The sequence below is a fragment of the Paramisgurnus dabryanus genome, chromosome 6 (genome assembly GCF_030506205.2).
Source record: "Paramisgurnus dabryanus chromosome 6, PD_genome_1.1, whole genome shotgun sequence".
Classification (NCBI taxonomy): Eukaryota; Metazoa; Chordata; class Actinopteri; order Cypriniformes; family Cobitidae; genus Paramisgurnus; species Paramisgurnus dabryanus.
Window position 1 is genome coordinate 16910965 of NC_133342.1, and position 16299 is coordinate 16927263.

The window sequence follows — 16299 nt, forward strand, 5'->3', positions numbered from 1 at the left end:
ATGTTTCCCTCCATTGTTTGTTACTTTTTTTTTGTATTCTTGTGCTTTTTCTAATACTTTTATTTTATTTGTATACATTTATTTTATTTATAAAGACAACCATATATAAAGGCTAACAATTTTCTTTAAAATGCTTGCATATACACTAGTCAACATTTAAACTTTGGATCAAAAAAGTTAGGAGTTATCCTAAGACAAGAACAGCTTTTGTTAAAAACTTAGACAACTTTTATGAAAGGTTTTGATCCACTTGTTGACTAGTTTGTCATTATATTAATGAGTCCTATTAAAGAAAATTTACATTCATTATTCACTTTTTTATACTGTGCACCACACAAAAAGACTGATAAGAAAACATTAAATACACAAAGTGACAAAAGGTAAAGCAATAGATTTTATTTACAAAATATGAAAAATTTGAAGATCACCACAAATACACGGAGTACAGCATCTGTTAAAGAGCAGAGAAAACCAATTAATAAAAACAAAGTGTGTGGTACTAAGATTTAACTTTGCATTTATGGATGCAAAGCATTATGGATTGTTTATTTGCAATATATCACCATGAACAATGTATTATCAAAATCTGCATCACAATCATGTCCATAACATAGACCTTCTGGAAGGTTCAGGGAAACACCCTCCAGCAGCCATCTTATGTATTACTGTATGCCTTAGATGACACCGCATTCATCTGATCAACGATGAACAGGCAACACTTAAAGGCATCACTGTCTAAGACAGGCATCATTTCTTTGAGAAATTATCATGCTAAGGGTGAGACTTAAATTCAAGCAACTTTATGTAATTGATACCATTTTTTAGAGGCATACCAAGATTCACTGGATTCAGTTCATGCTGCTGTTGCAGCTTTTAACAGCATTCAGGTCACCTGAAATTACAAAATTTAGTCAAAAAACAGTCAGCTAAAAAGACTTTTCCATGCATATTGGCCATTACAATTTATTTATTTTTTGTTCTTGGCATAGCACTAGCAAGAAGAACAACAGACATGTCCTCTCACAAAATTGGCTATTGCAAAATTTACTGTGCGCCTTAGTTGACACCACATTCATCTAGAAGAAAAATGAATGAGCAACACAAAGGCAAGGTTCTGATTCACATCACAGATTATCTGGGACTGGGTGAGACATTTTACGACATGACTGAGTCACAGTAATGCCAACGTAAGAGCACCACCTCCATATTTTAACTATTTTTACTATTATAAATGCACTCTCACCCAACAAGTTACAAAAAGTAAATGTATAATTTTACAAATAAATGAATAATATTCCATGTTATCAATGGTTTGTTACCTTAAATGTTAAGTTTCTTAAAAGTGTAATTTTGTAAATAAAGTTGATATTTTTTATTAAACAGCTGAACCAGGGGTGTTCATGTAAATGCTATGAAAATTGCAGTTCACAAAAGGTTCACACCTGCCGTTCAAGAACACCATGCTCCTGGTCCTCGTGTTCTCAGCATGTTGTTAACGTGCTACATGTTTTATGGTTTTACTGCAAAAAAAAGTAAAACAATTATGAACACATGAGTTAATCACACAGAAACTCATGGATGATGGTTGCAAAATATTTAAAATCTTACATTGACTTTATGTATTCAATTAAATGAACTATTGCGACATATTATTGCAATTACTTTTTATGTGGCAACAGAAAGATTTACTGCAAGTCTCATGTGACGCCACATTTACGTAACTACAATATGTAACGTTAGGCAACAAATCGATCTATTGCTGTTAATGTGACACTATAAAACATTCAGAAGGTTGTTGTTACACATACATTGCTTTTCATAACCAGACGTATTCAAATAAACGTATCTTACAAAAAAAATCCATAACAAAACTTTAAATAATAAACTCACCGTATATTTATTTGCACTAGCATGCATTGGCATTTTGACATTTTAGGAGCCCATGATAAGCGTCATTTTACACTCGCTTTTACTTCTCCACGTGGACGTTCGAGAAGTAGCAGAACTCCTTAAAGGGGTAATAAAGACCCAGTGTAGGCGACTTTGAAAGTGCCTGAGTAAAATAACCCTACGACCCAAAACATTTTATTGACACTACCACGCGCAAATCTAGACCTACTTACTAGCATTCTGTTTTAATTTAATATAAAAAAGTTATCAAAATTATAAAATAAGCAAATAGAAATGTATGTAGATTTTAATTATGTAGATATTTTAAATTAATTAAAAACTGTTTTATTGTTAGAATCTAATTCTAAGCAGGTCTAGGAGTATGAGATTTTCTTCTAAGTTCGGTACCTAGGTTGTTAGGTGAGGATCTGAGGTGAGCAGCAGAGAAATCTGATATCAGAGGACCATGAAAGACACTGACACCGAGATGCAGTTTCAATCATAGACAAAATTTTATTAGACATCCTTCACATTATATAGGATGCAAAAAGGAAACATTAGTCACCTGGGTTGTCTGGCACAATCTTGTGATCAAAACATTGACGAATCCGTCTAGCCAATAATTGTATGATTAATTTACCAAACAAACATAAGGGGAAGTGATAAAAACAGGGAAGTACGGTCTGACACATATTCCCAAAATATCCAACCTGCAGTTAACCAAAGGATATTTTCCAAACATAGCAAATGTAAGATCATTAATCACTGGGGAAAACTTTAACTGAACAGGCCAAAAAACAAACAGTGTGTTATACAATAGAAAAACCAGACACATAGCATTTCTATAATATGCATTGTATTTAACCTTAAAGACAGGATGAGCTTGTCATCAAAATATATGATTAGATAAGATGCCACTATGAAAAGGATTATCAAAACCATGTGAACATATAATGTGAATTAAACAGGATATATAGATATATTTGGTTTGCTTACAAGTTAACTAGTGGGTGTGGGAAAGGTACATCTTTTAGATTCTTACAATGGCCCCTTTGATACACGATAGTGGATCACATCTGATCCCACACACCTATATCAGAATAGAAATGCATCCGCTTCATGTTTGAAAATCACAATTTGCATCACAGGTCGTTTGGGTTCACCTTCTATGGTCGAGTTATCACTAATCCATTTACTCCAGATATATTATTTATGGCATGCACAGTTAATGTTACCCTCAATTTCTCACAGCATATAACAGTACTCATGGTACTCATTTGGAAAGCACTGGTTTCATATACTTTAAAATACTCTTCCCAATTGTCAAATTGTTACAAATAGCAATTTCCTACATAACCCTTTTTTTCCCAAGAAACCATTTATCTATGTATTTTTCTTTAAACTTTCAGATCATCATCATTCAAAATAAACATATACCACAGCAAATGATCTACGAATCGCTTTTGCAGGGTCGGTTGTGTGATGGTTTCGTTGTCTTCCAATTCTCTTTGCTATGCTTTCACAATGTGCTCGCTGAAGATGATGAAAGCTTCGGTCACTGTACACGGTTCGAATCCTTCTGGCAGTTGAGCTTCCAGCAAGATCTCTCACTCGTTGTTCTCCATTGATCTCCGTGAATAGCAGTCGTTGTTTGGGTTTGTCTCCGGTGTCCTGATCCGTGGCAGAGTGATGTTTCAGCCTTGAGGCGTGAATCCACTGCGGCTGATGATCAGTCAGAACCCCGGTCCTGGTGATAGCAATCACCTTGGCTGGGCCGTAGTAGTTTGGCTCTCCAACCCTTGTCGGTTTCAGACTCTTAATTAGAACACTCTGTCCGGGAGCAAAAGAATGAGTAGGGTTTTCTGAGGGGGGAGATAAAGAAACATTAGCACAGATAGAGTTCAATTTCTCAATTATGGACACCACGTAGTCTTCCTGTATCAGCTCCAGGTCACCTGGGGAAGAAATGCCAGCACGGCCTTTCACCCAAGGGGTGAGGAAAGGCCTGCCCATTAGTATTTCAAATGGAGACAATTATTTGGTTGAAGATGGGGTCATTTTTATTTTGGATAATAAAGCAGATAGCAAAACTACCCATTTCTTTCCCGTTTCTAACACAGATTTGGTTATCGTCTGTTTAATTTTCGCACCCGTTCTCTTTATGACAGCTGCTAATTGTTGGTGATACGGGATATTAAAGATGTCAATCAATAGACAATGCTTTAGCTAAGAGCTACGTTACTCTGGACACAAAAGGTGTCCCTTTGTCGTATTCCGTTGTTTTCGGTATGCCAAAACGAAGAATAATTTCCTTTTGTCATAAATTTTAACTACAGTTTGCGGATCCTCTTTATGATAAAAAATATATTTTAGATTTCCAACCGGCGACATGCGTGTGAAATCAATCTGATCATGTTAACAAGGTGCCTCGGGGTGTGGCAACACATCTTTTTGTTTTTCGAGGCGGGTTCACTTTTGCACAGGTTAGACATGAGTTGAAAATCAAATTTTTTTGGTTTTCTTTACATCTGCAATATAATAAAATTGATTTATTGCATTAGTCAACTTTGTACTACTGGTATGTGATAGACCATGGTAATATCTTATTAAAATCACCAGTCCCAGTTTTGGAAGTGCTACTCTCTCTCTCTCGTCTACACATGACTCCCTTCTCATCTGGTACACGCTTGCTTCAGTGTTCGAGGTCACCCTGCGTCGGTTGACTCTGTAAATTTTTTTATGTCAATATCATATATGTTAGTCACTTGCACAGCCATTGCAAGGTCTGTTTTGACATCATACTTAAATAGTCATTCAATTTGAGCTTGAGCTGCTGCTTTGGCAGCTTCATCTGCTTTTCTTGTTTCCCACAGATCATTTCCTGATCCATGACTTTTTACTTTCACTATTGCCACTTCAGACGGTAGCTGTACTGCTTTTGTGAACCGTCCTATCAAATTTAAATGAATTATTATGAATTTTTAAATGAAAGGGACTTACCATCTGTTGTCTTAAAATCTCAGGCTTCCCATGTTTTTACAAAATTTAGAGTTGTGTAGATTGTGGCTTTTTCTTTCATTAGCTCCTAAGCTCGTATTAGAGTTATCAATTCTTCAGCTTGTGCTGAGTTGTATTTTAGAGCAAAGGCTTCAATAACCTCACCAGTATCCGACACCACAGCATAACCACACAGGTAGACACTGTCCGATGGCTTTGCCTATGAGCCATCCATATAGATCTGACCCCCCCATCTAGGGGCGAGTCCATTTAATCGGCCCTAGAGGAACAGGAAGTGGTCAATTCAAAATGCAGTTATGTTTTAGATCGTGCTCAGTCATGTCTACCAGTCCCAAAACTCCCAGCAAAAGTGGAATTAATGTTAAAAGTGGGCTGGATCAATACATTTTTGGTTGCCAACAGTGTCTCATACCCAGATCGCCTCTGTGCCGTTCTGTGTTGTGTAAAAATGTACCTACTTGATATAATGTGTAGAGTCATTGACTGTGACAGCCTCGTTCTCTCAGCCACCTGTACAAACAGAACATCAGCAGCCACTGCATAAATACATTTCAGGCATACCTGTAACTACATTATCTAGTTTTCTAAACAGATATGCCACTAGCCTATAAGTGCAACCTTGTTGTTGCCAAAGGATACCCAGAGCCACACCATTCGCCTCTCGCGCATGCAGGTGAAAAGTCCTTGCATAGTTCGATGGCCCAGAGCTGGGGCCACAGTAATGGCGTGTTTCAGTGCCATGAAATGAGTCTCTGCTCTATCAGTCCAGCATATCAGTGATGCAGGCGATGCCTTGTGATCAATCATACTCCGCAAATGTCTGTCATGGGCAGCACACTCAGGTTTCCATGAGCGACAAAAGTTTATGAACCCCAGAAAACTTTGGAGCTGTTACACAGTTCATGGGAATTTCATCTTCCGGATCAGTTCAATCTGACCTGTGGAGGTTTTTTTTTTTTCGAAGACCTGGCATTATGACGTGACCCAGGTACAAGAACTTTTGCTTGACCCACTGGAGCTTTTCTTTTAATACTTTGAAACCAGCATTCCCCAGAATATTGCAGACAATAATGGAGGCTTTCTCACAGTTCTTTTCAGTCAGAGCAGAGACCATGATGTCATCAGCATACTGCAGAATGCAAACTGAAGACAGCAAGTCAATCTTTTTTTTTTTCAATGTCTTTTTCACCACAGCGGAGAGGACGGATGGTGATTCAGCATACCCTTCTTAGTATTTGCGCCCCCTATCCTATAAGGCTAGCAGTGGCTGTGCGTCTGGATGCACTGGAACAGAGAGACAAAAGCAGCACACAAATCAATGACAGAAATATGATGTGTGCATGGTATAAAATTTATGACAGTCGGCACATCTGGAACAGTTGGAGACAGAGGAATTATCAGTTTATTGATTGCTCTTAATTCTTGTGTAAGACATCATGTCTTTCCATCAGCATTCACCACCGGGTTAATCTGTGTGTTGTTTGGCGTGTAGATATGAAGACACCTTGGTAAACAAAATTGTGAATAATAGGTTTAATGCCATCTTCCTTTTCTTTTGACAAAGGATATTGTGTAATGTACACAGGTTTTAAGTTTAATTTTGTATGGTTTCATATCAATGAAACCTGTATCTTTGTTTGACTGAGACCATAGGCATGAGTTAATCAAAGTGTCTACATTCTGTGGTATGCGGGCGGTCACTGTGTCTTGGTCGGCCTTCTCACTTCCTCCCCCCATAGGCAGAGGATCAATGTATGTCTGTAAACATGACATAAAAGAGAAAACAACATGAGAGTCATGATTTTTTTGATGTTCCATATTTAAGTTATGCATTTATGTCTCGCCCGAGCAAATTAAGACAACCATCTGGTATGATGTGAAATTTGTGAAAAAATGGCTTGACACCTGGAGCTCTTACCTCCAGAGGTGGTGTAATGGGACAGAACATTTCAGTTTCTGGACTACCCAAAGAGCAAATTTATCAGTAGTTGGTCCCTCATATTCAGATGAAGACATTAATAATACTTCAGTATCCAAGAGAAATATATGCATTTTACCATTAAATTTAAGTAAAGTTAACTTTCATTATCATTATCAAATATCAAATAAATGTGGACTTCTTCATTGTGTTTTGTTATGCCAGTTTGTCTGGAAATTACTGTCAGATATTTTCTGATGTACTTGCTGTGGCTGTTGCATTGACTGTCTATGTGATGGCGCCCTTGGATTAAAATTGCGCACCCCTTGGAACGACAGTCACATTGCATGTGGCCCCTTTGTCCGCATACTAACACAGTATATCAAATCTCAGTTTCCTTTCCGGTGCTTGAGCAAGCTGTTTCCCGTTTGATGAGACTTGCCCTGAAAACATAGCATTTTCAGTTTAAACAGAAAAAGTCACCGGATGCATCAGACTCACAAATCAATCTACTCACATCTATATCCAACAGATTAGTGGTTGTAACCTTATGATTTACTCTTGCCTAGGATTCATATTTTTCAACATATTTTTTTAACAGCGCACTCAGACTTTGTCAATCGGTAGTCTAGAATAAACTCATACTGCTTTCCAACGTGTGCAAAATTTAGAGGCAGTTTCATTTGGTTTTATCTTTCTGTTTAATGCAAACGATAAATACTGGCAAATGCCAAACCGTTTATTTAGAAAAACGCGCATCTGATCAAAAGCATATCCTGATATTCATGATCTTCCCATGTGAGTGGATGACGAGAGGCTGCAGTCCCCTCATTCCACTCACATGGTTTTCTCAAATCAGACGACGGCACGTATCAATTATGTTTTTATTTTAATTTGATTTTTGATTTTAATACATCGCTCTCCAATGTTTTCAACAAAATAGCACAAATCTGCCCCTGTGACGTGTGCATACCTCTTGTGAGATTTGTAAAGCGTTCACGTATTTTACTGTGATTTGTGGCAACGGTAAACTTAGGCTGGTAGCCTACTATTCGACATTAAATATGGCGGCGCATCTTGTGTTGGGGTTTTTTTATGTAAAGTTATTAAATTACTAACTGCTAACTTACTGACGTACAGTTCAACATAAAAACCTCTATTATTTGTATACATAAAATCATCAGGCTTCTGCCTGGCCGTGGAAGAATCCTCCATCTTCAACACAATGTAAACAAATAATAGCAGCAACAATAATAGACAAACAGCAATAAGCACAAAGCAATAGACAGACACCCGGGTTTTCTGTGCTCCTCCACTCAGCCTCAACCATTGTCCGTACCGTATTAGGAATAGAATTTGGACATTACTTTTGTAAACTATGTCAAATATGCAAAAATCCGATTTCAATATATTCAGTAAAATATTAATTCAGTTTTTATTCAATATTTTTATTCAAATAGACAATGATCGTTTGATGTTTAATTATTCCGCGTTTCTATCAATAATCATTCATTTATCAAATTGTTTTGCAAAATTTAGTCATTCATTTAGCAATTTATTATTTCAAAATTGCAGTGTCAAGTTTCAACAATTGTTTTGTTCAAAGTTTGTTTGTTTACAATTTTTTTTTTTTTTGTCAGATAGTTTATACAAATAATAGCTTTTTCCAGTGTTAGCTTTATTTCAAATCAGTTTATTCAAAATATTGGGCCGTGCTCGATCAATATTTAATTAAATAATATTTTATCAACACCACGATCTCAAATATACAATGAGCTCAAACATGTATATTTGATTCGTTTCGTGGGCTGGTAGAATCAACTTCCAGCGCTATGAGGATTTAATTTTCAATCACGAAAACGACTTTACCACCTGCCCCAACTGGGCAAAGTGGATTAACCAGTCTTGACTCGAGTCAACAAGATACAGGTCCTCTAGGACTCTCCAGGTCCTCTAGGACTCTACAGGGGCAAGCGCTGTATTTCAAATTTATTAGAAATATCGCAACACTTACCCCCTTTTTGTAGAGTCCTCCCCGATCTGCGGTGTTTGAAATTCGGTCTCCGGTTCGAGGATGTTCCCCTCTTTCGCCGGACAAGTGCCCAACTGTTAGAATCTAATTCTAAGCAGGTCTAGGAGTATGAGATTTTCTTCTAAGTTCGGTACCTAGGTTGTTAGGTGAGGATCTGAGGTGAGCAGCAGAGAAATCTGATATCAGAGGACCATGAAAGACACTGACACCGAGATGCAGTTTCAATCATAGACAAAATTTTATTAGACATCCTTCACATTATATAGGATGCAAAAAGGAAACATTAGTCACCTGGGTTGTCTGGCACAATCTTGTGATCAAAACATTGACGAATCCGTCTAGCCAATAATTGTATGATTAATTTACCAAACAAACATAAGGGGAAGTGATAAAAACAGGGAAGTACGGTCTGACACATATTCCCAAAATATCCAACCTGCAGTTAACCAAAGGATATTTTCCAAACATAGCAAATGTAAGATCATTAATCACTGGGGAAAACTTTAACTGAACAGGCCAAAAAACAAACAGTGTGTTATACAATAGAAAAACCAGACACATAGCATTTCTATAATATGCATTGTATTTAACCTTAAAGACAGGATGAGCTTGTCATCAAAATATATGATTAGATAAGATGCCACTATGAAAAGGATTATCAAAACCATGTGAACATATAATGTGAATTAAACAGGATATATAGATATATTTGGTTTGCTTACAAGTTAACTAGTGGGTGTGGGAAAGGTACATCTTTTAGATTCTTACATTTATATTATAGCTTTTCCAGAGTACTTTCTACATAGATTATAACTCTGCACATTTTGTACATACTTTAACTAATCATAAAATGCCATTTAGTGATGCTTTTAAAATTTACGGGCGTTTCCTGCACTAAAATATAAACAAATTGTGTTTTAAAAAGTAATTAATAGTCAACATTTCTTAACAAAGTAAATCAGTGTACATGAGAACTACATTTCAAATCAATGTGAATCATTTCTTCATTTATATTTCTTTTCCCGTGCAGCGACTTTTATTTTGAAACTACGTTACTTGCTGCCATCTTGAAAATCTATTGAGTTGATCCAGACGTGTTTGAAGCAGCTTCTGTCAAATCGGAAAAGCTCATATCGCCCACATTGAGCCATTTAAATCCCGAGACACTCCCAACTACATCCAAACTTCAACCTGTCAACAGCACCTAAGATATCGCCTTTAACGCCATCTAAACAAACAGGGTAAGGTTAATAAGCTAATGACTGTCTTAATGTGTTGTACGTATGCATCTCTAAGATAGACAAAACCAGCTAGTGATTGTGTTGTACTTGTTTTACATATTCCTGGCCTATAACAACTCATAACAGTTTCTGAATTTTCGTACGAGCAAATTAATAACATGGTAAGATCAAAAAGCTGCCTGTTTAAATAGTTGAACCACTTGGACTTCACTTGGACTCTCCCATGTAACGTTATCATTCATTCACTTCATACGTTTTTGTATTTATCTCTGATCTTCTCAACTTTATTAACCTTTCCTCATTGTGCCAAATGTTATGAAATAGACAGCACTGTAACATTTGCCCCCCTTGTGACTAACCCAATTACTATTCCTGTTGCACTTGCAGTATATGTGCCTTTGGTACCAGCTGGGATTTCTGTGAATAGTATGCATGCTACAGCCCTTGGGAGAAGTTATTATGACTTTATGCTCATGAATAACAGCCTAAAACAGAGGAACTGTGTTTATTGCTGATTCTATCTGGGTCAGCAGCTATCCTCCCAGTGTGTGCTCTGAAACATGATACTACTTTAGTTTAGTTTGTTTATAACTCCCAGATCTCCCAGGGTGTTGTGCCAGTTTGAAGTGTGTCGTAGGAATGCTATGTTGTGTCCAGGCCACATTCCTCACCCTTAGCATGATTCACTCATGTATTCTGTTCACCTTGTACATGACTGATAAGAGTCAAGGCTTTGTGCTTGGACAATTGAACATGCACAGACAATGGAATGAATGGAATGAGGAAGAATTAACCTAAGGGTTTCCTATGCACTTCCCTTACATTACCATGTTGCTCTTTTACAGAGTTTTTGTTGTACTATTTTATTTGTGAACTGGACCACGAAACCAGTCATAGGTGGCATGAGTAGATTTGTAGCAATAGCCAACAATCCATTATATGGATCAAAATGATAGTTTTATAAAAAATTATTAGGATATATTAACTTAAAGGTGCAGTGTGTAATTTTTAGAAGGATGTCTGTACAGAAATGCAAAATAATATACAAAACTATTATCAGGGGTGATAATGAACCATTATGTTTTTATTATCTTAGAATGAGACCTTTTTATCTATATACACAGAGGGTCTCCTTACATGGAAGTCGCCATTTATTGTTGCCATGTTTCTACAGAAGCCCTTAACGGTCAAACTTTTTTAATAAGTTGTCTCCGATGATGACATGTTTTTTCCGGTGGCGGCTACCGTAGCTTCTCTATGCATTTTAAAAGCGAGGGGTGAGCAGTGGACTGAGCCGTTGGTTGCAATTCGCAACCTCGCCACTAGATGCCGCAAAAATTTACACACTGCACCTTTACGATCATGTTCCATAAAGATATTTTTTCAAATTTCTATAAGTATGTGTATATATAAATAAAAATGTATTTTTCATTAGTAATATGTGCTGCTAAGGACTTCATTCAGACAATTTAAAGGCGATTTTCTAAATATTTAGATTTTTGTGGTCCAAGATCACATTTTTATAGTAGACTTATGCAAAAGCCTACTTTAGGACCATTAAGAAAGTTTTGCATGGTTAGATTATCAGATAAGAAGACTGATAAGCACATTCTTATTAAAGCAATGTTTTTTCCCTCTTAAAACTATAAAACATTATGGGTGTTACTGAACACAAATACTGCATAAAATACTTCAATGTCAAATTATTAAGATTTTTTTATTTCATATACTACGTTCAATGTCACTCAAAGGGGACATATCATGAAAATCTGACTTTTTCTATGTTTAAGTGCTATAACTGGGTCCAAAGTGCTTGTATCAACCTAGAAAATGTGAAAGATCAACCCAGTAACTTAGTTTTGGTAAACCATTCTCTGCAAGCATGTGAAAAAATAGGTCAATGGAATTTGGCTCCCCTTGTGATGTCAGAAGGGGATAATGCCGCCCCTTAATCTGCACTATCCAACCACAGCCCTGCCATTTCGTGCAGAGATCAGCTCATTTGCATTTAAAATGACACACCCCAAAATGGCACATTTTTGCTCTCACCTACAAAGTGTCAATTTTAACATGTTATAATAAATTATCTATATGGCATTTTGAACTAGAACTTCACATACATACTTTAAGGACACCAAAGATTTATTTGACATTTAAAAAAAGTATTTGAACTGTCCCCTTTAATTATCAATATTTTTTCTGTCTGTAATATCTGGTAGAGTCGAAATGGAGGCTCATGGCTCAGGACGTTTGTCCAGGAAGAGAAAGAGAGAAGGGTCCAATGGGGAGGCAGAAGAGGGAGAGAAACAATTGAAGCTTAAACGATGCACAGTGGTAAGTAGGATGTATGTTTCTGTATGAATGAGTAATTGTTCTTGAGAACAAAGGCTGTGATGCTTCTACCCTTTTAGGGTCTGAAATATCCAGCTCCATATGCAGACCAACTTGAATCAATGGAAGATAAGCCATACGAGCGTCTCACCATTGAAGAAGCTCGCAGAGGCACTCCACGTAAGTTATTTATAACTCCTCCCACACACCCATTCAGATTTTTACACTCTACAGTCAGTTACATGTGGAAGTAGTTTGGTTTATTTCTTATTGGTCATTAATTTAAGTAATTTTAAGCAACATTACTTAGTCATTACCATCTCTGTAAGGACGTCTAAATTTAGTAGTTCCTTTGATGCCATGAAAGCTGATGCCTTTCTTTCTGCTGTTAGCTGACAGGCCTGTCCGGGTGTATGCTGATGGGATCTTCGACATGTTCCATTCAGGACATGCCCGAGCTCTCATGCAGGCCAAATGCCTTTTTCCCAACACACACCTCATTGTTGGCGGTAAGTTTAGTTTATAGCTAACAACTAGATGAACAGCTGGTAAAGTCTATATTAGAAATTGCAACAGCAAGAAAACCCGACAGGCAGCTCAAACATGCATTTTAGTCTTGGACTTGGATAAACCCTGGTCGGGAAACCACCCCTTTAAGACTTTACCCTGGATGTTTAATACAGTTTAAGAGTCAAGATCCAGATTTAGACCAATACCAAACCAAATCTAGAATTCATCTTAATGTCATTCATTGCTACATCTGATGTCTTTTCCTTCTCACTACAGTGTGCAGCGATGATCTCACACACACGTTAAAAGGCTTCACTGTCATGAATGAGGACGAACGTTATGATGCGATTAGTCACTGTCGTTATGTGGATGAAGTAGTCCGGAACGCTCCGTGGACCCTTACACCTGAGTTCCTCACCAAACATCGGGTAAGGAAGTGATGCATTAAATAAGAAAGAAAGTCAGTGCTAAATATATGATTATGGACAGAAGTTATACATTTTTTGTCTTTTGAATGAAAGCCTGTCTTTTGATACCCCAGATTGACTTTGTGGCCCATGACGATATCCCCTATGAATCAGCTGACAGTGATGATGTTTATAAGCACATCAAAGAAGCAGGTGAGGACAAGATCTAATAGTCTTTATTATGTTACTCATGTAGTATACAGTATTTCTGAGGCTTAATGAGGCTTCCCTGCCAATGACACTTCCCTGACGAGGTTTTTACAGTAATCTATTATTCGGCTATTATTCACTAGGTGGCGCTCTTGCCCAACTTATAAAAAATGAAGCATCAACTAATTGAAAACATAAAAAACTCTTGTCTATGTTTTGATCATCGTTCTGAATCTGATATTTAACAAAATCCTTTACAAAAATGCAATTTCTTTAGCTTTTTGCTAAACATTTGGTGTTTTTGAGGAAACCTACCCATATTAAAGAGGTAATAAAAAGAGAACAAATAAAGATAGAATGAATAATTTTTTTTTAAGCAGAGGGTCTGTTCTTTCATTTGATATATTGTATGTATATATTTAAAGAAGAAAGGCATTTTATGAAACTTGTGAAAATCACAAAAAATGTTGGCAGGCAACTTAAAAAAAAGAGCTACAAAAATTTGTGAAAACATTTTAATTTGGGATTCCACAGGAATGTTTGCACCGACCCAAAGGACAGAGGGCATTTCCACCTCTGACATCATCACACGCATTGTGCGAGATTACGACGTATACGTCAGACGAAATCTTCAGCGTGGCTACACAGCTAAAGAGCTCAACGTCAGCTTTATCAACGTAAGCGCTCTTTCACAATTTACATATGTGATTTCAAGTTCAAGACGATCAATTTGGTAAAGACTTTCTTACGGGGTTCCCACGGGCCCTTGAAAGTTTGTGAATCTGGGGAAAAAATTCAAGTCATTGAAAGTGCTTGAATCTATTTTATGCAAGAAGTTTTCTGAAAATAAAATCCATGTAGTTCCCTGTGTGTAGTGTAGGTTAATATCATAAAATTCTAGACTTTTTAAGCACACGTGCTAAACTGTTCACTTTAAATGCTTATATCTTCTGTATGCAATTTTTTTTGCATAGTTGTGTTTGACACATGAAAACGTGAAGGGAACGAGACGCTGCTTCTCCCTTGCCATACTTCCTGTGTCCCTGTAACACCATCTTTGGCAATATTTCAGATAGCGATATACTTCCTGTCTCCGCCATCACCCTGTCTTTGTCATGTTAAGCTTACCATTGGTTGAATTTGATATATACACATTCAGACGTACTTACCCCTGGAGGCGTCCCCAAAGTGTCACCGCACTGACACAGCGCGAATTCCCTCAAAAGGGAACTGTAACAATGTATCTTAAAAGGTAACATGACGTAACCTTGCTCTCACTTGAAATGTGGGGACACATTTAGTCCTTGATTTCGAGGGTATTGGACCTGGAAAGTCTTTGAAAGGTCCTTGAATTTGAAGTTAACTAAGGTGTGGAATTCCTGTTCTTAGTAATGTTTACATTAGACCTAAAAAACCAAGTTTGAGTTGCTTTGTGTTTTTCCCGACCACCAGGAAAAGAAGTATAACCTTCAGGAGCGTGTTGACAAGGTGAAGAAAAAAGTGAAGGATGTGGAAGAAAAGAGTAAAGAGTTTGTGCAGAAAGTGGAGGAGAAGAGCATCGACCTTATCCAGAAATGGGAGGAGAAATCTAGAGAGTTCATTGGCAACTTCCTGCAAATGTTTGGACCAGAGGGAGCATTGGTAAGTGATTAAAGAAATAATTCAACCGAAAGACTGTCATTTTTTTATCCAGCCCCATGTTGTTCCACACCTGTTTCCCACAAAAGGAGAAAAATTGAGTCATATGCTAATGTATTCCGGCTATTGTGTGGCTTACATGACAGTCCAAGGCAAATTCACCAGCTACCATCTTACTTTCCTGTCTAATAGAAACACATGCTGAAGGAGGGAAAAGGCAGAATGTTACAGGCCATCAGTCCGAGGCAAAGTCCCAGCAGCAGCCCCACACGCGAGCGCTCGCCCTCCCCGACTTTCCGTCTCCCGTTCTTCAACAAGACCTCCCCTCCCTCCTCCCCTTCCTTCGAGCACAGCGGCACCCTGTCCAGCTACAGCTTCGCTGCCCGTGGACATGCCATCAGCGAGGATGAGGAGGACGATGAAGATTAAAGTGCATCTGAACTCCATGCACCTGTCTTCCAGCACTGGCGATTGAACCTCAAAAGCCAAGCAATCCTTATACACTCAATAAGTTTCGCCCTCTGTATTTTCGCTGACTTAAAAGATATGAAGATTTAAAACGAAGCACCCACTGTGCACTGTCAGTCTAGAGGCTTATTGTAAAATGTAGTGACTTCAAGTCATTGTCAGTGATGGGATGTGCGTATTAAAAACTTTAGCATGTCGTTTTAAATAATGCAGGATTGACGGGGGTTTTAATTGCATTTCAGAAGAAGCAGAAATGGTATTAATACTTTTTTTTTTTTTTTGATCATTAATGTTCAGTTTGAATGATTTTATTGTTTTTATTATATTATATAGTTGTTAGATATTACTAAGTTCATGTTCCTTTCCTTGAAATGGGCAAGATTAGCGAGCAAATGTCAAAACCATTATTTGCGCGATCATGTGTTTCGCATGAGTTGTCCTGTCTGTGCAAGAGCTAAAAAAATGAAGATGTTTTTATCATGTGACACATTGTCAGTGTTGTGCGTAATAATTAAAAAAATAGTTGAATTGAAACAACTGCAAGATTTTAAGCATGACTTCAAGCGCATAATCGATATAAAATGACAGCTTGCTTAATCGAATGACTTTCGGATATTTGCGTCATGCTTATTTCTC

General features: G+C 37.4%; 1 protein-coding gene, 1 long non-coding RNA gene and 2 other non-coding genes across 4 annotated transcripts; 1 reads left to right on the forward strand and 3 right to left on the reverse strand.

The window, feature by feature from the left end:
- Positions 1-381: 381 nt before the first annotated feature.
- On the reverse strand, positions 382-2032 carry LOC135749890 (uncharacterized). Its single transcript, XR_010532501.1, has 3 exons — positions 1891-2032; positions 1443-1520; positions 382-892 (listed from the first exon to the last, which is right to left on the reverse strand). It is a non-coding gene; the product is annotated as an uncharacterized lncRNA (long non-coding RNA).
- On the reverse strand, positions 598-728 carry LOC135751334 (small nucleolar RNA SNORA13). The gene has a single exon (XR_010533017.1). It is a non-coding gene; the product is annotated as a small nucleolar RNA SNORA13 (small nucleolar RNA).
- On the reverse strand, positions 973-1109 carry LOC135751323 (small nucleolar RNA SNORA13). Its single transcript, XR_010533016.1, has one exon. It is a non-coding gene; the product is annotated as a small nucleolar RNA SNORA13 (small nucleolar RNA).
- A 7884-nt stretch (positions 2033-9916) lies between the features above and the next one.
- Positions 9917-16148, forward strand: pcyt1aa (phosphate cytidylyltransferase 1A, choline a). Its single transcript, XM_065268447.2, has 9 exons — positions 9917-10099; positions 12319-12433; positions 12511-12610; positions 12823-12939; positions 13217-13368; positions 13482-13560; positions 14092-14234; positions 15010-15198; positions 15388-16148. The coding sequence occupies exons 2-9, from the start codon at positions 12326-12328 to the stop codon at positions 15622-15624; spliced, it is 1125 nt and encodes a 374-aa protein (XP_065124519.1). The 5' UTR covers positions 9917-10099; positions 12319-12325; the 3' UTR covers positions 15625-16148.
- Positions 16149-16299: the final 151 nt, after the last annotated feature.

Coding starts and splice junctions, on each gene's coding strand:
- pcyt1aa (XM_065268447.2), top strand. CDS start 12,326: ATGGAGGCTCATGGCTCAGGACGTTTGTCCAGGAAGAGAAAGAGAGAA. Junction 13,561..14,091: donor TAAGCACATCAAAGAAGCAG/GTGAGGACAAGA, acceptor GGGATTCCACAG/GAATGTTTGCACCGACCCAA. Junction 14,235..15,009: donor TCAACGTCAGCTTTATCAAC/GTAAGCGCTCTT, acceptor CCCGACCACCAG/GAAAAGAAGTATAACCTTCA.